The sequence below is a fragment of the Chiloscyllium plagiosum genome, unplaced genomic scaffold (genome assembly GCF_037043375.1).
Source record: "Chiloscyllium plagiosum isolate Xiang-an unplaced genomic scaffold, Cpla_swu_hap1 HiC_scaffold_12, whole genome shotgun sequence".
NCBI lineage: Eukaryota > Metazoa > Chordata > Chondrichthyes > Orectolobiformes > Hemiscylliidae > Chiloscyllium > Chiloscyllium plagiosum.
Genome location: NW_028270150.1, coordinates 34,812,547 through 34,834,730, shown reverse-complemented (window position 1 = coordinate 34,834,730; position 22,184 = coordinate 34,812,547). Strand labels below are relative to the sequence as shown.

At 38.3% G+C, this 22,184-nt stretch overlaps 2 protein-coding genes across 5 annotated transcripts in view; one reads left to right on the top strand and one right to left on the bottom strand.

Annotated features, from left to right (window-relative positions):
- The window catches only part of chd1l (chromodomain helicase DNA binding protein 1-like), a 108,407-nt gene that overhangs the window by 28,479 nt on the left and 57,744 nt on the right, over window positions 1-22,184 (top strand). Inside the window, exons 9-10 of the mRNA XM_043701160.2 lie at window positions 20,597-20,689; window positions 21,789-21,885. Coding sequence (XP_043557095.2) covers window positions 20,597-20,689; window positions 21,789-21,885 — 190 coding nt within the window. The remainder of the gene's footprint in view (window positions 1-20,596; window positions 20,690-21,788; window positions 21,886-22,184) is intronic.
- mapda (N6-Methyl-AMP deaminase) lies at window positions 510-19,799 on the bottom strand. 4 transcript variants are annotated; one of them, XM_043701166.2, is made up of 11 exons: window positions 19,470-19,799; window positions 18,578-18,704; window positions 17,233-17,363; window positions 16,580-16,640; window positions 15,878-15,965; window positions 14,988-15,069; window positions 9,637-9,763; window positions 6,501-6,581; window positions 6,144-6,282; window positions 4,777-4,877; window positions 510-1,651 (listed from the first exon to the last, which is right to left on the bottom strand). In XM_043701166.2, the coding sequence occupies exons 2-11, from the start codon at window positions 18,623-18,625 to the stop codon at window positions 1,439-1,441; spliced, it is 1,071 nt and encodes a 356-aa protein (XP_043557101.1). In that variant the 5' UTR covers window positions 18,626-18,704; window positions 19,470-19,799; the 3' UTR covers window positions 510-1,438. The 4 variants fall into 4 exon arrangements, with proteins under 4 accessions (XP_043557101.1, XP_043557102.1, XP_043557099.1 ...); XM_043701167.2 differs by lacking the exon at window positions 19,470-19,799 and adding an exon at window positions 19,352-19,459; XM_043701164.2 differs by lacking the exon at window positions 19,470-19,799 and adding an exon at window positions 19,150-19,340.

Below are 22,184 nucleotides of genomic sequence, written 5' to 3'. Positions count from 1 at the left end.
CACCTTTAACATAATGCAGCCTTTGCAACTTGTGTCACAGGACATTAGTATTAGGACTGTTACACCAGCCACTAGGAAGATATTAGGATAAAGTTTGGTCGAAGAAGTAGGTTAGCAGAAGGGTCTTACAAGAGGCTAGAGAGGTAGAGAGATGTTAGATGGGAATCCCAGAGTTTGGGGCCAAATCAACATTGTGGGTACAGTTATAAGGTTTAAAAGACATTTGGATAAGTACATGAATAAGAAATATTTGGAGTGATTTGGGCCAGCGCAGGCAGATGGGACTAGTTTAATTTGGGATTACGGTCATCTTGGACTGGTTGGACCGAAGGCTGTGTTTCTGTGCTGTACACTCTATAAACTCTTGTTTTAGAATGATAATTTAGACACAGGTCATACTGATGTCTATTTTGTCTGTACAGGCAAGCCTTATTCACCAGTACAAAAATCCTTTGGTGGTACTACAGCTGGTGTGTTTTTGATAGTAAAAATGGATATGAAAACAAACATATTGTTCATGGCATTTTATTTAAATTGTAAGTATTATACTTAAAGTAGACTATACACATCATTTATTTGTTTAGAGATAAAAGGGCTAAAGCAATCTTTTCATATTTTTAACATATGAATCTTTTGATTACATTCGCTCGGTGAGTTTTGTTAAAAAATGTCACTGGTTAAATCAAAGAGGTTGTTTGGCCTTAATCTAAAACAGTTGAATTGAATCAATGGGCATTTGAATATTATTTGCAAGTTTGAAATGGCAGAATACAGAGAGGTGATTGTCATAATATCTTTTTGCTTATTAACTACTGAAGTACTTTGCCTCCCCGACTCTCAGCTTGATTAACAAAACAAGCCCGATTTTAAAGGATTTTTCAGAGTATGAAAATCTGTCACCTTTGAAGAATTTGGTTTGATCTGGTAGTGAAACATTTGGGTGAATGCAGCTCCATCAATAATCAATAAAGCTCGTCTAAAAGCAATATTCTGTTTACTGAAGAAAATGTAATTCCTCAAACTGTAAAGTGCATTGTCAGCTAGCCCCTACAATGGAGAACACACAGAGAGAGAGAGAGACTAATAGTCTTATTTGACAATCAGGTCAGATTGCTGCATTTTTGTATCTGAGAGGAAAATGTTTCAAAACATTGAATTACAAGCAATGCAAATACATTACCAAAATAAATTTGCTTTTCGTTGTCATGCATTGTAAAATTACTCCAATGATGACAAGAAGAAACGTATTCTGTATATATTTCTGATTTTGAGGAACCTATTAAATCAACCAAAACAATGTCAATGATGTGGAAGACAGTTGGGACAATAGCTCACATTGGAGGATCACTTTTTTGTAGAACTGTTGATATGTTTTCATTGGTCTATTTCAAGAGTATTCATCTGCTACAGGAAAATGAGGCCAAGAGCGTTGTCCATGTCATGCAAACTGCAGTTCATATTGGTTAAATAATCCTGGTTTCAGATCTTTCCATAGTCTTTTCAAGTCAGATTTTACACTCACTGGAGCAAAGATGTGATTAATACTCTGATAAGAGATGTCCCATATCTGAGCTTTAGAAAGATTGAACGTTGTTTCTGCTATCTGATACTCCTGTGAGAGGTCGCTAGCAAAAACACCTTTGCCATCAGTCTGGAGGAATAGAAAAACATCAGCAATAAATTAAAGTTTTGGAAATGCAGAAAAATACATATCCCTGATTTCGGAAGTCTTATCAATTTAAAAAAGCCTAATTTTGTTAGCTATTAGTTTAAGTCTGTTTGTTTTCTTTTGGTTTCTGTTTTAATCTGCAGCAACACAAGAAATTGCACTGATTATAATGTCAACTAGATAAATTGCAAATAAATATTTAATAGATATGGAGGGCTGATATGGAGAAGCAGTTGACAGGACCTGGCAGTAATATTGATATTAAATTACTGACAGGCATTTTTTTGTTTCCATTTAACATTGCATTCGTGCAGACCTAGTTTGCAAAACTTTTAAATATGAATCAGAATTTTATTCAGCCTACCAGTTTTATATTAACAGACAACTCCTCAGTTCAAACCTGAAACAGCATTTATACGCCATTACATCACCAAAATATACTTACACACAATCAATTAAGGAAGTGCTCCCATTGCCCTGGCTAATATTTGGAATTTATCTCAAGTTTCCTATGTTTCAAATAATGGCTGTAATTCAAAAATACTTAGCTGCAATTGTTCTGACATTATGAAAAATGTCGCTTGTTTGTCCTGGCCAACCGTACAAAAGATAGTAGGACGAATTATCACTGGGATATGGAACAGTGATGAGATTAGATTAGATTTCCTACAGTGTGGGACAGGCCCTTCGGCCCAACAAGTCCACACTGACCCTCTGAAAAGTAACCCACCTAGACCCATTTCCTTCTTACTAATGCACCTAACACTATGGGTAATTTAGCAAGGCCAATTCACCTGACCTGCACATCTTTGGACTGTAGGAGGAAACCGGAGCAGACACAGGGAGAATGTGCAAACTCCACACAGACAGTCACCCAAGGCTGGAATCAAACCCGGGTCCCTGGCGCTGTGAGGCAGCAGTGCTACCCACTGAGCCATGGTGCCATTCCTTCTGGCTAATGCATGTACTAACTGACAAAGCTACATTTTGAACTGAGCAATTTCTAGAGTACAGAAAAGTGACAAATATTTTGATCACTTATTAACTGAATATCATGAGAGATTTCTCATCAAATTACCAATGTCTGAGCATGAATGATTGGCGGTGAGAGATCATGTAATGAAACATCACAATATAGTTTGACTAGAGTTAGGAATCCAACTGGAAGAGACTGTAGAATAGTGTTACTGGCACGAGAGGTAATTTAGAGGTCAAGCTGATGTTCTTGGGGAAAGGGCTCAAAATCCCATTACAGCAGCCAGTAGAAGTTGAATTCATGACAATTGTTGATTGTCATAAAAACCCATCTGATACACAAATGTTTTTAGGGTCCTTACCAGGTCTGGCCTATATGTGACTGCATCTACAGCAATATGAATGACTGAAACGTCCTTGCAAGCCACTCAGTACAAAGGCAGTTTTAAAGATGTGCATCAAAGCTGGCCTTGCCAGTGACACCCATATCCCATGAAACAATAATATTTCTAGAACAGTGTTGGACCTTAGCTGGAGTGCTGTGGACAGGTTTGGCCACTACACATTAGAAAAAATGTCAAGGCTTTGCAGAGTGTGCAAAGGAGATTTACTGGAATGTTGTTAGGGATGAAACATTTCAGTTATATGGCAAGATTGGAAAAGCTGGGGCTCTACTTAAAACAGAGAATGTTAAGGGAGACTTAACAAAGGTGTTCAAAATGAGCAAATAAAGAAGTGTTGGCAGTGATTTAGATTACTTACAGTGTGGAAACAGGCCCTTTGGCCCAACAAGTCCACACCAACCCGCCGAAGCGTAACCCACCCAGACCCATTCCCCTACATTTACCTCTGCACCTAACACTACGGGCAATTTAGCATGGCTAATTCACCTAACCTGCACATTTTTGGACTGGGAGGAAACCGGAGCACCCAGAGGAAACCCACGTAGACACGGGGAGAATGTGCAAACTCCACAAAGTCAGTCGCCTGATGTGAAGGGTCAGGATAAGAATCACAGATTTAAGCTAATTAAAAGATGTTTCAAAGGTGACAGGAAGGAGAAATAATTGTAGAGGGTTATGTTATCACTGTAAAGAAGGGCAGTGAAATTAAATTCATTTACAAACTCCAAAACCAACTGCATAAGGACTTGAGAAGGAACAATTTGTAGTTCCATGGGTAAAGTCGGTAAAAACAATGACTGCAGATACTGGAAACCAGATTCTGGATTAGAGTGGTGCTGGAAAAGCACAGCAGTTCAGGCTGCATCCGAGGAGCAGGAAAATCGATGTTTCGGGCAAAAGCCCTTCATCAGAAATAGATCAGATATTCCTGATGAAGAGCTTTTGCCCGAAACGTCGATTTTCCTGCTCCTCGGATGCTGCCTGACCTGCTGTGCTTTTCCAGCACCACTCTTAATCCAGAAAGTGTAGAGTAGAACTGTTGGCAAGCTCTATCAAAGAGCCAGAACAGGTACAGTGAACCCAATAGTGTTACTATGTTACGCTATTCTATAATTCTACAGAACAGATCTCTGACCCAGTTGTAAGCGCAACCAATTCAAGCAAGTTGACATTCATGCAACAAGGGTATGATACTTCACTGGAAATGTGTTGCTGGAAAAGCGCAGCAGGTCAGGCAGCATCCAGGGAACAGGAGAATCGACGTTTCGGGCATAAGCCCTTCTTCAGCCTTTCGGGCTTATGCCCGAAACGTCGATTCTCCTGTTCCCTGGATGCTGCCTGACCTGCTGCGCTTTTCCAGCAACACATTTCCAGCTCTGATCTCCAGCATCTGCAGACCTCACTTTCTCCTATGATACTTCACTGTAGCTTTGTGTATTTCCTTGTGTGATATTTATGGCCAATATGTTTCTGAACTTGATCAGGCCAGATGGGAGAAACAAGTATGTTGCCAGATCTACTAATCCGAAATAAACAGTTGTTTTGTGTTGTGAGCTTTTATAAGTACGAACTGAATTGAAGCTGTTCTGAGATTTCTATGTGGATCAGTAGAGTAGAAAAGAGATTAATTCCATTGACCCACTAAGTCCTCTACAAATAGTGAATGTCTGTGTTTTTACATTACAGTACTTGCAACATTGTTTAGTAGCTGAAAGTAATTGAACTTACACAAATTACACAGGAGTGTCCACGATTGTACCAGTATTTGAAATGGTGCTGGTCATATGAAGATACAGTTTGACCTTTGAGATTTGATGTCAAACAAAGCTCTGGAAAATAGACGATTGAAATTACTTAAAACAATTCCCAGTTTTTTTTCTTCTTTTACTCTAATAATGCTAACATTTTTTGAAGAAAGAAAATATTTTATTTGTTAGATGATTCTCACAGGGCTGTAAGACTTTTTTCTCCAATGTTATTTATCTTTTTCAGGTATTATCTGTGTAGTTTTAAGGGAATACTATACAGTTGGGAGGGGACACTATTCAAATGAAACATTATACCAAAGCCCCAGTTAAAACCTTTGGTGGAGGCAAACGATCGCATGATATCAGGAATAATTTGAAACATTGCAACACCAGAGTGACATCTTGTATCATTTTATTTATTTATGATATATGGGCATTGCTGACAAGGACAGAATGCATTACCAATTCCTAACTCTCACTGTGAATTTGGAAGATGAACCAATTGTGTTAATGGGTGGTTGTTTAAGATTTGTTACCTAGGAAGAGTGATACATCGGGAAGGTGTGACTTGGAGAGGAACTTATAGTTGATGTTCCCATGCATCTGATGCTGTTACTACTCTAGGTGGTAGAGGTCATGAATTTGGAAGATCCTGTCAAAATAGTCTTGGAAAGATGCTGCAGTACATCTTTAGATGATACACAATGCTTACCATCATGTTTCATTGGTATAGGAACTAAATGTTAAAAGTGATGGATAGGATGCTATTCAAGTGACTGGTTTGTCTCAGATAGTATTGGAACAACAACTATCCAAGCAAATGGAAGATATTCATCATGATCCTCATGTGGCCTCTGTAGATGCTGGACAGGCTTTCAGGAGGCAAGAGTTTTAGCTGTGGAATTTCAAGTATTTGACCTCGCTTTGTAACCACAGTATTGACATGGGTAGTTCAGTTAAATGTTTTAACTGTTAAATATTATCTGCCAGAATGTTGATGGTGGGGATTCAAAACTGGTAATGCTGGATAATCCCAAAGGGAAATGGTTAAATTCCTTATTGTTTGCAGACAATTATTACAGTTTTATGTTTTACATTTTAGGTAAATATATTGACAGTTTTTTCAGTTAATGAAATTATGGCGAGATATTTTAATGTCATTCCACACTCAAGTATTTCTGAATCCAAGAATAACTTAGCTCTATGCATTCTGGGGAGGTTACAGTGTATTAGGCCCCAGGGTTTCTGAGAAAATAATTTTTACAATTATTTTTCTTAAGCTATATTAAGGAGAACAACAATACTCTTAAATATTTTCTCATTTAAATAGAACATAAATCTCATTACCAATAGGTATTTGATGTTTGACAATGATGTCAACCAGATATTCTGAACCCCCAACTTCAGGGTGAAGGAATGTACCATGGCCAATCCTGTCTGGAGGAAGACCAAGAAACAATTCCACTTCTTCATTTTGATGGGGAATCTTAAAAAAAAAAAAAAAATTTAAAAAAGTTTGCAGTACTTAAGTGATTTGGTATTGTTTAGTGCAACCATAAGTAAATTTTTTATTCATATCTAAAATATCTGGTCATACAATATTAATTCACCTATAATATTAATAGTGATTTTTGAATAATACTGTTTGTTCTATTTTAGAATATATCAAAAATAAATATTGCCCCAGATTTACAAATGTTTTACCTCAGCCATGTGTACAGCAAGCTTAAGTCCTATATTTCGAGCTGCTTGAAGCGGGGCAATATAATTCTTGGCATGTTCTACCTTAAAAAGAAAAACAAAAAACTGTTGACACTCTTATATTGTTCCAGTGAAGCCAGTGCATTACTGTAATATAAAAAGTCTTGAAGTTTCCTTCTCTTTGCATAACAAAAGCAAAATACTGCAGATGGTGGAAAACTGAAATTAAAACAAAGTGCTGGGAGGAAAAAAAAGAGAAACAGAGACAGACTTAAGGTTTTGAGTCCAGTTTGACTCATCTTCAGAACAATGAAGATTATAGATCAGATTTGAAATGTTAATTGTGTTTCTTGTTCCATAGATGCTGCCAGATTTGCTGAGTTTTTCCAACATGTTCTGTTTTATCTCTTAAACAAATGTGTTAGAGGCATGGTCAGTTACCAATACGCATCCATTAACCTGTCTGTTAATTCATGTATGGGAAGTGGGCATCACTGGCTGGGTATGTATTAATTGCCCATCTGTAGCTGGACATGATGAGTTGTCATCTAGAACAGCTGTAGTCCACAATGCCACTCGGGAAGGAGCTCCAGTATTTTGACCCACTGAAAGAATGGTGTTATATTTCCAAGTCAGGATCATGAGTGGCTTAGAGGGGAGCTTGCAGGTGGTGGTGGCCCATACAGAAGGGCAAGGGAAGCAGATAGTATTCGTGGTGGGTTTGAAAGATATTGTTTAAGCAGCCTTTGTAAATTTCTGCAGAGCATCTTATAGATGGTGTACATTGCTGCTACTGAGAATTGGTGGTGGATTGAGTGAGTTTGTGGATGTTGTGCCAATCTATCAGGCTCCTTTGTCCTGAATGTTCTCGTGCATCTTGTGTAGCTGGAGCTGTACTCATTCAGGCAAATAGGGAGTATTCCATTACAATCCTCACTTGGGTCTTGAAAATAGTTGACAGGCTTTGAGAAGTTACTGCTGCGGAATTACTAGCCTCTGACCTGCTCTCATAGCCACAATATCTATTTAGCTGGCACATTTAAGTTTCTGGTCAATGGTAACCCCCAGGATGTTGATATTGGAAGGTTCTGTGATGGTAAGGCCATGAGTGTCAAGGGGTGATGGTTAGATTCTCTCTTGTTGTAGATATTCATTACCTGGCACTTGTGTGGTGCAAACATCATTTGCTTTTCAGCTTAAGTTTGGACAGTGTCCAGATCATGTTTCATTTAGACATAGACAGTACCTGAGGAATTGTGAATAGCACAGAATATTATGCAGCCACCAGCAAGTATCCCCACTCCTGACCTTATGAAGGCGGGAGGGTCACTAATGAGGCAGCTAAAGATAATTGGGCCTAAAGTCATGAGGAACTCTTAAGTGATGCCCTGAAGATGAGATGACTGACCTCCAACAATGACAACCTTCTTCCTTCATGCCAGGTATAGCTCCAATCAGTGGACAGTCTTTATATACAGGGCAATCTGATGTTATGCCTTTATAAACATTGATTACTAATAGTTTTTATTAATTTCAAAAATGACTATCATGCTGTTTTACAATTTGTACACATCTCAAAAACTTGTGTTAATGAATGTAAATACAGATGCACCTCGATTTTCCGAACGCGATGGGTGGGCACTATTTTGTTCAGATAATTGATTATTCGGTTAATTGATTGAATGCCTTTCCTCTGGGCTTGGAGTTTTCTGAAGGTTCCTTTTTCCTCGCTCTGCCTGTCTTGCTCCCTGTCTCTGTCTCAGGATTTGTTTCTGAGCAGACACACACTTGTGTGTCAGGGACCTGCAGCATTGCTGAAGCCTCGAGCAGTGTTGGAAACACCTCTTTGATGTAATGTTTCTAACGGGATCTTGCGATCTTCTTCGGATAATCTGAAATTCGGATAATTGAGATTTGGATAATCGAGGTTCCTCTGTATGTAGTACTGTCTGTATAGAAGTTACTCCAATCACTTACTGATCTTATGTAATTTAAATAACTAAATATAAGAGCATATATAACAGCATACAGTCCTTTCACAGATAGTATTTTGGAACACAGTCTCTCAGGCTTTGTGACTTTTTAAAGCTCTTTTACAGTCAGTTAACAGGAACTCTTGTCACTCATTCAGTGTAAGTGGTTAAAAGATTGCTCCACAAGTCAGTTCACTGGAACACACGCTTTCTGTGTACAGAGAAACCTTGATTATCTGAATACCAATTATCCGAAAATTGGATTATTTGAAGGAGATCTTGAGGTCCCGATGGGAACATTACATCAAAGACGTGTTTCCAACAGTGATTAAACAGGCACCATCTCCAAATGACTGACTGCCTGCTCTCTCTCACTCTCCCCACACTTTCCCTGGAGTTCTACACAGGAGTGTACCCTAAACCCACTTCCCCACATAATCTCTCAAACATTGTCCTGTACAGGGCAAAGGTGGAACCTGTCAAAAGGTTGCGTGTGTGTATGTGCACACGCTATTTGGAGAGTTACACCACAAAGGCAACTGAAGCAGCAGTCTTGTTGTTGATGTACAGTCTGGCTGCCCTGGAGAGGGAGCAGGAGTGTACGAGGTTGGGGGTGGGGGGGTGTTGGGGGCGGGGGGCACAGTGTTGGGGCGGTGTCTTGCACGCTGTATGCTGCTGTAGTCTCCTGAATGGGGAGCAGACTTTAAAAATTCAGAGTCCCAGAGTAAAGGCATTTAATTGATTAACCGAATAATCAATTATCCGAATGAAATAGTGCCCGCCCATCACGTTCGGATAATCGGATAACCTGTACCTGGTTTATAGCTCTTTGCACAGTCAGTTATTTGAACCACATGCTCTGTTACTGGTTATAGCTCACTCCAGTGCCTGCTAACTGAAACACCTTGTCTCTCACTCTGTAACTGCTTAGTCTACAGTCAGTTCAATGGGGCACACTCTCTGCAGCTGGTTATAACTCACTCCACAGCATAAGATATTGCATTACTAAAATCTGTGGTGAGCATACACACACACTTGATCGTAATCAGATTACGACACCAGCTGTCTGTCTTTAAGTCTTTTTAAGTAAATGAAGGAAGTTATTGAGAAGATATTGTATCCTGCAGTTCTGAATCAACACAGCTCACGGGAAACAAATTACTCACTGCCGGATCTCCACTTAGATCCACACCAACTATCAGTCCATCAGTAGATGCAAAGAATTCTTCTGCAAGTTTCACGGTTTCCATTGCAACTACTGGTCCACGTCTTCTATCTATGGATAATAGAAATCTAGGGAAATAAAATTTAATGTTGCTATTTATTTTTCACACATTTTATGCTGACTGGTTAATAGCAATTTGTATTTATATAGTGCCCTTAACATTATAAAATGCTCCAATACATGTAAAAAATGCACAACAAAGACAATAAAAAGTAGGAGCAAAAGTATGCTATTCAGTCCATCAAGCCTGCTCCACCATTCAATAAAATCATGGCTGATATGATGTAATAAGTTCACCCCTCATTCTTCTGAGTCCAAACCCAACTTGCTCAATGTGGGGAGGTGATGGTGTAGTGATAACTGGACTAATAATCCAGACTAATGTTCTGAGGACCTGGGTTTGATACCCACCCTGGCAGATGATGAAATTTGATTTCAGTGCTATGTAGGCCCTTGGTGTTTATGTGCTGACAATACACGTAGAGGCAGGCAAGGGTAACTCCTATTGATACAGGGTGGGGAGAAAAAAAACTGGAAAGTCATGTGGCTGATCTTGTTTGCCTGTTGTACAGGCTTCTTATTCCCAGGTTGTCAACTTGTCTTTGCAGGCATCTACAACAAGACTAAAAGATGGGACAGCAACAAGAGAGTGTTGGGGTAGTAGTAATAGGATCATTTATTGTATCTGTATTAGGGGGGTGGGGCAGTGCAAGAGAAGCTTTTTGTTGTGTGGGTTTGGGGTAAAGATCTGATTGCTATGTATGTGTTGGGGAAGGGTGACTAATTAGTGCATGGTGGAAATGGATAAAAACCATGTGGGTGGGGCAGTGGTGCTAGACGACAAGCTGATTACCATGTGTGGGGGATAGTGGTGAAAGTGACTCATTCCTTGCTGATGGTTGCAGTTTCTCTCAAACTGCTATCCAAATACCTCATGTTATTGAACACCTTGAACAAATTCTGTCTCATCATCTACATCATCATTTTTTAAAACTAATGTTTAGAAAAATTGAGTGGACTAATAATTACAACATAGAATAGTTTACATGTAGTTCCCAATCAAAAAAGTGACAGATGAAGCAAAAGAATGTCAAGTCGACAGTACAATTGGGAAGAAGATAGAAAAACTCACAAAAGGTTAAGATAAAATCTCTTTGTATTGGAAGTAATATATTGGCATTGATAGAGAATTGATTAATAGGCAGGAAATGACGAGTAAGAATAAGTGGTACTTTTTAAGAGTTAGCGACCTGTGACCAGTGAGGTTTCGCAGGCATCAGTGCTGAGACTGTAACTATCTGCAATATATGTTAATGACTTGTACAAAAGAAGTGAGTGTACTGTAGCCACATTTTCAGACAAAACTAAAATAGATGGAAAGGCATGTTGTGATAAGGATACAAACAATTTACAGAGAGATTGATAGGTTAAGTAAGTGGCAAAAAGTTAGCAAATGGAGTATAATGGTGGAAAAATGCAAAGTTGTTCATTTTGGAAGGAAGAATAAAAAAAAGAATACTATTTAAATGGAGAAAGACTGAAGATAGCTGTAACACAAAGGGACATGGGGTTATTTGTGCCTGAAACACCCAAAGCTAGCATCGAGGTGCAGCAAGGTAATCACTGTTGGCCCTTATTTCAGGCAAATCTCACTGCAACTATACAAGCTGGTGGTGAGGCTACATTTGAAGTACTGTGAGCAGTTGTGATGTCCTTATTTAAGAAAAAATATGAATTCATGAGAAGCTTCACAATGATGATTTCAGGTATGCACGGATTGTCTTGTGAGCAAAGGTTAAAAAGGTTGGCACTCTACTCATTGGAGTTTAGAAGAATGGGAGATGATCTCATTGAAATATAGAATTCTTAAGGGTCTTGACAGGGTAAATGTTGAGAGAATGTTTCCTCTCATGGGATATCTCAGAACAAAGGGCATTGTCTCATTATTAAGGGCTGGCAGTTTAAGGCTAATATTAGGAAGAATTTCTTAAGGGTTAAATGTCTTTGGAAATCCTTGACACAGTTGTGGGGGCACAGCCCTTGTGTATATTTAAGGCTGTATAGGTGAATTCATGGTCAGAATGAGAATCAAATGTAATTGGGAAAGGACAGGAAAGTGGACCTGAGGAATGCTGGATCAGCCATGATCCTACTGTGGGTGGCACAGTGGTTAGCACTGCTGCCTCACAGCGCCAGAGACCCGGGTTCAATTCCCGACTCAGGCGACTGACTGTGTGGAGTTTGCACATTCTCCCCATGTCTGCGTGGGTTTCCTCCGGGTGCTCCGGTTTCCTCCCACAGTCCAAAAGATTGAATTGGCCATGCTAAATTGCCCATAGTGTTAAGTAAAGGAGTAAATGTAGGGGAATGGGTGGGTTGCGCTTCGGTGGGTCGGTGTGGACTTGTTGGGCCGAAGGGCCTGCTTCCACACTGTAAGTAATCTAATCTAATTTAATCTGCTGAATGTCAGAACAGGCTTGATGGGCCAGATGGCCTACTCCTGTTCCTATTTCTTATGGTTTTAGAAGGCTCAGAGTGGAATAGAAAAAGCAAATAACAAAAGTTATGAGAGAAAGAGAGAGTATGAGAAGAGACTTGCAGCTAATATAAAGCAGAAACCAAATTATCATTGACAGACATAAAAATGGTAAGTAGATGGCAAGAGAAGGAATGGAGCTGATTAGAGACCAAAAAAATTCTGCATGGTGGCTAGGGCCATCACTGAGGTACTAAATAAATATGTTTCACTGCCTTTACCAAGGAGGAAAGTGCTTCCAAGTCATTATTACAGAGGAAGTTGTTCAGACATTGAAATTGATAAGAGGTATTATATAACTGCCTGTAATTAAATCTGCAAAGGCAACCTGACCACGAAAGCCAACTAAAGATTCTAAAGTAAGAAAGAATGGAAATTGTGTTGGCACTGGCCATAATCTTCCAAACTTCCTTTGACTCCACATAGAGTCATAGAGATGTACAGCATGGAAACAGACCCTTCGGTCCAACATGTCCATGCCGACCAGATATCCCAACTCAATTGAGTCCCACCTGCCAACACCCGGCCCATATCCCTCCAAACCCTTCCTAATCATATCGGAATGATTTTGAGACACTGGAAAGGATTCAGAAAAGATTTACAAGCATGTTGCCAGAGTTGGAGGGTTTAATATAGGGAGTGACTGAATAGGCTGGGGCTGTTTTCCCTGGAGCTTCAGAGGCTGAAGGGTGACCTTATAGAGGTTTATAAAATCATGAGGGGAATCGATTGGGTAAATGGACAAGGTCTTTTCCCTGGGATGGGTGAGTCCAGAACTAGAAGGCATAGGTTTAGGGTAAGAGAGGAAAACTTTAAAAGGGACCTAAGGGGCAACTTCTTCATGCAGAGGGTGGTGCGTATATGGAATGAGCTGCCAAAGGAAGTGGTGGAGGCTGGTACAATTACAACATTTAAAAGGCACCTGGATGGGTAAATGAATAGGAAGGGTTTGGAGGGATATGGGCCGGGTGCTGGCAGGTGGGACTAGATTGGGTTAGGATATCTGGTTGGCGTGGATTGGTTGGACCGAAGGGTCTGTTTCCATGCTGTACATCTCTATGATTCTATAAATGGAACCAGATTAATTTAGGATTTCTGGTTGGATGGACGAGTTGGACCAAAGAGTCTGTTTCTCTGCTATACATCTCTATGACTCCAAGGTGATGCCAGAGGGCTGGAGAATTGGAAATATTATACCCTTATTCAATAAAAGCAGTAATGATAAGCTTAACAACTACAGAACTGTCAATTTAACCTCGGTGGTGGAATAAGCTTCCAGAAACATTAACTTAGCACAATATTAATATTTACTGAGGCAGTTGTGCATTAATTAAACAAAGACAATATGTGTTTAAACGACTTACTTGAGTTTATTAATGAGATAACATAGAGAGTTTGTTGCTAATGTTGTTGATTCACATACAAAGAAAAAGGCATTTGATAAAACGATACAGACTCACGAGCAAAGTTAGAGTAATGGTTAATGGATGTTTTTGATTATTTAGAGTTGAATTCTCATGGACCAAAGTATATAGGGTACAATTTTAACATTTTCAGAATATATGAAATTTGATTGTTTTGTGAATTATGGAGGGTAATGTACAACTTCAAAAGGACCTAGATTGCTGGATGGGTGGACAAGTGATGGATGAAATTTAATGCAGACGAATGTGGAATGATTCATATTGGGAGGAAGAAAATGAGAGGTAATATAAAATGAAGGATACAATTATACAGTGGGTGAAATAGCAGAGCGACCAAGGCTTATATATGTTTTTAAATCACTGAAAGTGGCAAAGCAGATTGAGAGTTTGATTAATAAAGTGTATTGCACCCTGGGCTTGATCAACGGGAAAAACTACTAAAGTAAGGAAGTTAAGGTAAACCTCTGTAAAGCACTGGTTCCATCTCAAATAGTTTCTAGTTTTGGACATGACACGTGAAGACATTGTTCTTGGTATGAGGAACTTCAGTTATGTAAAAATATTGGAGAGATTAGAACTGTTCTGTTTGCAGGAGAAAAGGTTGAGAGTAGATTTGGTAGACATTTTGAAAATCATGGCAGTCTGGGCAGAGTAAATAAGAAGACTCTGTTCCCACTGGCAGAAGATTGAGAACTGGAGGGCACAGATTGAAAATAACTGACAAAGGAACCAATGGCAATTGCAGGGAGTGATTAGGATCTGGAATGTGCTTTTCGAGAGAGTGCAGCATCAGCTGAGGCTTTCAAAGGGTTGCTATCTGAAAAGAAGAAAATTGCAAGACTATGGAGAAAGGACAGAAAAATTACATTGTGAGTTGCTCCATTGGAAGACCAGGAGACATGACCAGCTTAAACGCCTCCTACCATACTGTAATAATTCTATATAATTATTCTCAATAATGATTTGGAGATGCTGGTGTTGGACTGGGGTGGGCAAAGTTGAAAATCACACAATACCAAGTTATAGTCCAACACTAACTTTCGAAGTACTGCTTCTTCTTCAGCTAGCACTTCCACATAAACTTGTTGGACTATAACCTGGTGTTGTGTGATTTTTAACTTGCTCACAATAATATAGCTTGATCTAACCTCAAGATGTACTTACTTATCCTCTGAAGGCTATGAGTCAAGTATTCATTCTGCAAGTTGCAGTAAATTAAACACATCTCTATTTGAACACCTAACCATTATGATTTAGAATATGTTACAATAATTATTGCACTGAAATCCTAGAATAGGGAAGTCAGCAGATAAACTTAAAACAATCACATACTTTACATCGATGTCCACACCCTCTTGTTTACATTGTTTTATAGCTTCAATTATTGCCTCGACGTAAGACTTCTTGGTCATTCCTGTATAGAGAGATCAAATGCTATGATTGTTAACTAGTCAACTTAGTTATGCAAGATTAATCAACAACAATATGATTGCAAGCTAGTAATCTGTTCAATCTTGCAAACAATTAAACTCAGATGGGCAAATAATCAAGTTTCAACTTCTACTTATAATGCCCTACATTTTGTCAAGTTATATTAATCTGAAAACATCCATTTCTTGGAATGATTATCATGAACTGATGTCTTGATTAATTGTAATCTGATTTGCAATTTGGAGCTATAGTTCACAGAATAGTGGTCTTCTTGATATAAGCAAGGGTGACTAACCCCTTAAATATCCTGTTTTACACATTTTGAACAAGTTAGTCTTATATTTCTTTCTCGATATTTCTAGACCTTTCCTTCATTATTAATGAGTTTAGTAACAGACAACATCATACATGCAGGTTTACAATTAAGATTATGATGAGCAATAAATGCTGCTTGGCCAGCGATGCCTTCACCCCATTAATTGATTTGTTTTTAAAAAAAAATCAAAGATTTATTTTCATTTGCTTTCACTGGAAGCAATAATCTAGGTTTTGAAGGTTGGACCTCCCATTCACAATAAAAGATTAAACATCTGTTACCATAATGCTGTAACAGTCATTTGTCATTTTATGTTGGTGTTAGTTTGAGCAACTGTTTATTTCACATGCTGACAATACATATGTGTCAATTCAGTGATATCATCAAAAGGCTAATATCCTACTAAATTACAGTATAGATTCTAATATTTGACCTTTGCTAATTTTGACGCAAGTATATAATCACATAATACTACCTGTAGTGCTTTCCTCTCGTGGTGTGCTTCGTAGCTCAAGGTATTTTACTCCGTCAGCTGCAAACTCTTTGATGACCTCTTTGGCCACCTAAAAGAAAAATATTCACTTCATTATATAAAATGTACATCTTTTGGGTGCTACTGTATGTATACCACTTCAGTAGTGTATTTTCTGGACAGCAGATGGAAAAAGATCATACCAGCTCTTCAACATCTGATCCATCAGTGCAACTGATGGTATTTTGCATGTGCTGCCAGCAAGTGGAAATTACTTTTGAAGGTTACAGAACAAACTACGACAATTGAAAAATCAAATTGAATTCCAGAACTTGTATCTGAGGTCTACTGAAATTTTATAAATTACCTTATAATTGCTTCCAGTTAACAGATAATACTTTTGTGAGGATGACTATACTTCTCTAAATGGTACTTCACCTTTTAAATGGTAGCAGTGCAAGGTGGATGAATTTCACCATGTAGATAACCTGTCAATGTGCAAATAAGTCCCAAACTTCAGAATTGGCCAGGTGTCACATTATTCGATTGGACAGCCCAACAGGTGGTTTAACACACTGAGAAAATAACTTGTCCAGTGATACAAAAGCAAAATCATGTTTGTATCATGAGGAAGGAAGACTAATATAGATAATCACAAATCTAATTTGGAATATCTTTCTATGAAAAAGTAAACATGTTATTTACCATGAAAATGTCTTCAATGCTGACAGTTAGTTGATGTATTACTTTAAACATATCAAAGCATCTATGAAGGAAACAAATGCAATGTAACCAAAAGATAAATTAGCAGACAAGCTTGCATTTACCCTCAGGGTTTAGATCATTGTCAAATTCTGTTTTGGCTTCACATCAATACTGAATTTGCATTGAAAAGTTAAAAATTGTCCGAGATCTGAATTAGTTTTTATCCCAATTTTAATGTTGCATTTACAGTACAAATGTTCACAAGCTTCACGCAAAAGAGCACTACACCATTGCTGCGGTTGAAGATATGTTCATTATTAGCTCTAACCTTGTTTTTAATTTTCTTTATCACCTACCCAAACCTTAATATGCTGTGTACATTTTAAAGACACCTGTAAGCCTATTGAACACAAATTTAAATGTCAATACCAATTCAGATACCTTAACATGTAAAACATAATGGCACCATAAGACATGTTTTTATTTATCAAATCGTTTAAGTGACCTCTGATAAATTTGTATTTTAACTTTTATTTATCGGATTTATTAACCGTTTCAAAACATCATCAAGTTTGACTCATTCTTCTCTAGGTAAATCAGCTTAAGCTGTTAAAACTCATGAGAATCTTAAGCTCATTGTCATAGATACACACTCATCCATGGTCCTTTTTTGGCCTTTTCTGATTGCTGTCATATAATGCTGAATGTTGAGATGTGGTTTCTGCTGTATTAGCTTCTCCATGGTAGTAGTGCTGATTGAGGTGTTGAGATGAGCATGGAGTTCCTAAAGGGGATAATGAGATCATTAGTACATGTTGTTTGCTGAATTTACAAATGATAAACCATCACAAATCCTGTTCTAACATAGCTCTTGGCACTAAATGTCATTTCGTTAAATTTCCATTTATTCAATCAATCAATGTGAAAACACCATCCTTAAGGTTTTTTTGCTAACATTTAAAGTAAAAGATATCCTCCAATTTGCTGTATTCTGTATGAAATTAAAATTTATGGAATTGTGCTGAGCTTCTATACAGTTTCAAGTGTAAATTGCATTACCTAAATATAGATTTTAAGTATTTTTTACAGTCTTATTCCTCTTGCCAGAATCAATACTCTAATCTCATTGAATATTTTTGTTGTATACAGTATTGATCTAATGACAAACAAGATATTTCAGATCTAGTTAATTGCACTATCTAGTTTATGATTGTGATATTTTCATTTCCATAATTATTCCATATGTCTAAAGCAAATCTACAATGTTTAATTTGTCTGACCTAGAAGTAGGACTGTCAACAACTATATTATTGCTTCAGGCTTGATTTTCTTTCCAGTGAGAAATGTATCAAGTAATCAGTCTGAAACTTCAGCTGTAAACAGTTGTATTTGTTCCAGGTACCAGCATGGTTTTGTTCTTGTAAACAGACAAAGAACATCAGAATTTTAAACAGGCAGTTGGGCATCTGAGCCTCATTACACTTTTTGCAGAAATTAGATTTGATTTTTGATTACAGCTTGACTCTATACTATTGGTTTACACATTGTAGCTTCTGCTATGGGCTCAGTTCCTTTGCTTAGCATCATCTGCTAGCCATCAAAAAAATTAAAACACAACTAAATGTCACTTCAGGGAAGCCCAAATCTCAACGATAAAATGGTTAAACATTCTGTTACAATACAATAATGATCTGCCCTGAGAAAAATGTAAAGACAGGATGATGAAAATCACTACAGCCCAATCAATTGTACCCCATAGTTTGGGAGGGTTGGAAATTCCGGCAAAAATGCACTGCTTCTGGATACAAATGAAGTGTAATTTGGAATAGCATACGTAAAGGCTAAACAGTTAACTACACTTTAAAGGACACTGTGGCTAACTGTTGAAAAACTTCTGCCAATGAACTAGTCTGGGATGCAGTTGTGGGGTTAAGTCTAGGGCTCACAATCATGCATTATGGAATTGATTAATGTTTTCAGTTTTAGTGCAACACTTACAACTTTAGGCAAAGCCTGATAAAAGTTCATCGTTGTCTTTGTCGTCATATTATCAGGAATGGTGCTGTGAAGATCGCTCAAGACTGCAGTACCAATGTTGCAGAAACTGATGGCTGTTTAGTCAGATCTAGGAAATAAATTTGCAGATGACGGCAAACATAGTTGTTCGTTGTCTTATTATTATTGCTTATAGTTTGTATTTTGTACTGGATTAACTTTAGTAAAAGGTTGTCATCTGAGAAAGGACAGGAGTGTGGGAGGCGGGGAGAAGCGGATGGGAAGCAAGCAGTTAGGGAGGAAGGTTTGAAGGGTTGGTGAGAATGGTAGAGAAGGGCGGGGAAGATTGTTGACAGCTGGAGGGGAAGGTGTTGGCTGGTGGAGGAAAGGATGAGCGGGGGTAAAATGGGAGTGAAGGGAAGATGGGAGGATGAGACTAAGTCGGGAGAACACGGGAACGGAGGGGAGGAAGTTGGTGGAGAAAGGAAGGGTTGTTTTAGGGGAGGACAAAAGTAAAGGAGTGGAGGGTTGCAGACGGGTGCAAGGGGCAAAGGACGAGGGCAGATGAAGGTTACGTGATTTGTGATCTCCTGTGGTATGTTGCCACATGGTATGCACGGAGGCGGCCTGAGCAAGTGTAATTAATAAAACACCGGGTGAATGTATCTCTTCCACCCCTGCTTCCCCCACCAGCTGCTGACACGCTGAGCTGTAAGTAATGAGACTTAGATCAAAAGTCCTTGGCCGCATTTAAACCCGGAACCTGCTGAAACATACAAGAGCGACAGCAAAAGGATTCTTGCATTTCTCAGATCGAGACTCGCGATCATTAAACATTTATAGACGATTCTTTTCTCCAAGATAAGATACAGAATTGTACATTTTAGCAGCTCACCCTATTCCGGAAGTCCAGCTTTCACTGCTAATGACAACTTCCTTCACCTTACAGAGGAGTTGCAATTTGAAACTAACACGTGTTGCTTTTTCTTTTCCTTTTTATCTTTGTTCTTGCCTTTTCTATTTTCTTGTCTCCTTCTTTATTTCTTTTCCTTTTCTATCCAAACTGACTGAGACATTTACAGCACTGCATGAAGTATCTCAAAGACGAGGTTTTGTACTTTGCAAATTGCTGCGAGCTACCAGAGGCAAACTTGTGTTCAGCAATTAATGTTAAGCAATTTGTTGTTGAACATTACAAAATGTAGAAAAAAAGTCATTTTCTACGTTTATTTTCAAATCCCTCCATGGATTTACACCTCTCAATTCTTCTCCAACTTATCAATCTTTTGAAATATCTGCACTTCTCAAACCCTGGGCTCAAGAATTAATTAGCAACATGGTCACATTCTGAATTAAACCTGCTCCGTTGTTAATGATTATACCTTTAACTGCATAGCTCCAAACTTTGAAACGCCCTCTCCCAGCTCTCCACTTATTACGAAAAGGGGCGGCACGGTGGCTCAGTGGTTAGCACTGCTGCCTCACAGTACCAGTCCCAGGTTCGATTCCGGCCTCAGGATGGAATCTGTACATTCTCCCCGTATCTGCGTGGGTTACCTCCGTGTGCTACAGTTTCCTCCCACTGTCCAAAGACCTGCAGGTCAGGTGAATTGGCCATAGTGTTAGGTGCATTAGTCAGAAGGAAATGGGTCTGGGTGGGTTACCCTTCGGAGGGTCGGTGTGGACCACACTGTAGGTAATCTAATCTTCAAGGTGTTTCTTTAAATCAACCTGCCAAACTTGATCATCTGACCTAATGTCTCCTTAATCGTCCCACGGTATGTTTTATAATGTTCCGGTGAAAAGTGCTTATTGGATATTTCAGTAATTTGAAGATGGTATATAAATATAACTTGTTTTATTTTGAATATTCCCTTAATTTGCAGATTTCGTGTAGCCTGATATACTGTGACAATGAGAATAATACAGTTAAACATATTTTCTATATAGAATTGTAACAGAATGGAGTTCTTTTGCAAATGGTTTTTGATGGTTTAATTTTAGTTTTAATTTTAATTTTAGATGCATTTGAGAATGAAATGGGCAAGAAAACACGATTGATGAATATCTTAATCCAACTCAGAAAATGTGTTGATCATCCTTATCTTTTTGATGGTAAGTGGAACTCTGATATTTCATTTCTGGGATCAAGATTTAAATTTAACCCAGGTACTGGAAGAGAATAGGAATTTTAAGGATTCCAGTTAAGATGGTTTGGGATAATTTTTAATGCTTAAAGCTAACAATGAAATGGCAGCTTTTACTCAAAGTCGACTGAAACTGTGTAGCAATGACTGAGCTTGTGTTTTTATGGGGATTTCTCAGATTCTTTGGATGCTGAAAAATGCCTCATAATCAGTTTATTATTTGAGAATTGCAGTCATTGTAATTAGATAGGAAAATACAGCCGCTAATTTGTGCGCAAGGTCACCCAGGTGACAGGTTAGTTATTCTCTTATTGGTGGTTTTGGTTAAGGAAGGAACGTTGGGTGCTTCACTGGAAAAAAGAACTCTACTTCTCTTAGAAATGTTGAGTTTGTGATATATTAAATAGAGTCAAAGAGATATACAGCACAGAAACAGACCCTTTGGTCCCACTTGTCCATATCGACCAGATATCCCAGCCCAACCTAGTCTCACCTGCCAGCACCCGGCCCATATCCCTCCAAACCCTTCCTATTCATATACCTATCTAGGTGCCTTTTAAATGTTGCAATTGTATTAGCTTCCACCACTTCCATTTGGCAGCTCATTCCATACACATAATACCATCTGCATGAAAACATTGCTTCTTAGATCTCTTTTATATCTTTCCCTCTCACCCGAAACCTATGCCCTCTACTTCTAGACTCCCCCACTCCAGGTGAAAGATTTTGTCTATTTATCCTATCAATGCCCCTCATGATGTTATAAACTGTCCCTAATGAACAAAATGGAACAGTTTTGCCTTTTCGTGAATTTATACACTACTTCTTTTTCAGAACATGTGCACTTGCTGCCAACGGAAAATGTGTTTATCTCTGCTGAATGTGCAAAAACGTCAATACGCAAATTAAGGAATTTGAAAAGTCAAGTTTCTATAATGAATTATTGATTCATATTTTACAGGAATTGCTGTATTCATTTCTGAAAGAATGAACGGAAATAATAAGTATGCTGAGTTTTCAGTCTTATAGTCTTTCCTGAATTTGCTACTCTTGGATTTTTTCCTTAGGTGTGGAACCGGAACCATTCCAGATTGGGGATCATCTTGTGGAAGCAAGTGGCAAACTTCACTTACTGGACAAATTGCTAGCATTCCTGCATTCCAGGTCTGAGTGCTAGAAATTAATCTGAAATCACAATATTAGTGCAGTGAAATTATTTTACATTGGTTGACATGCACAAACTTAGTCATGTTTTTTATCATGATTCAAGTTTTATATCAGTATCTGCTTAAGGGATGCAGAACTACCCGAGTACAAGAAGTAAAACTGGCTCTCGTCATTGATAGCAGTATAATATCAATTTTCATTTTTAAGGTTGTCTGAAATTTTAGCTAAAATGTGACTGATGAAATATTTCATTATTGATTAAAGCTAAATCATTTGTAAACAAGACACCACCCACG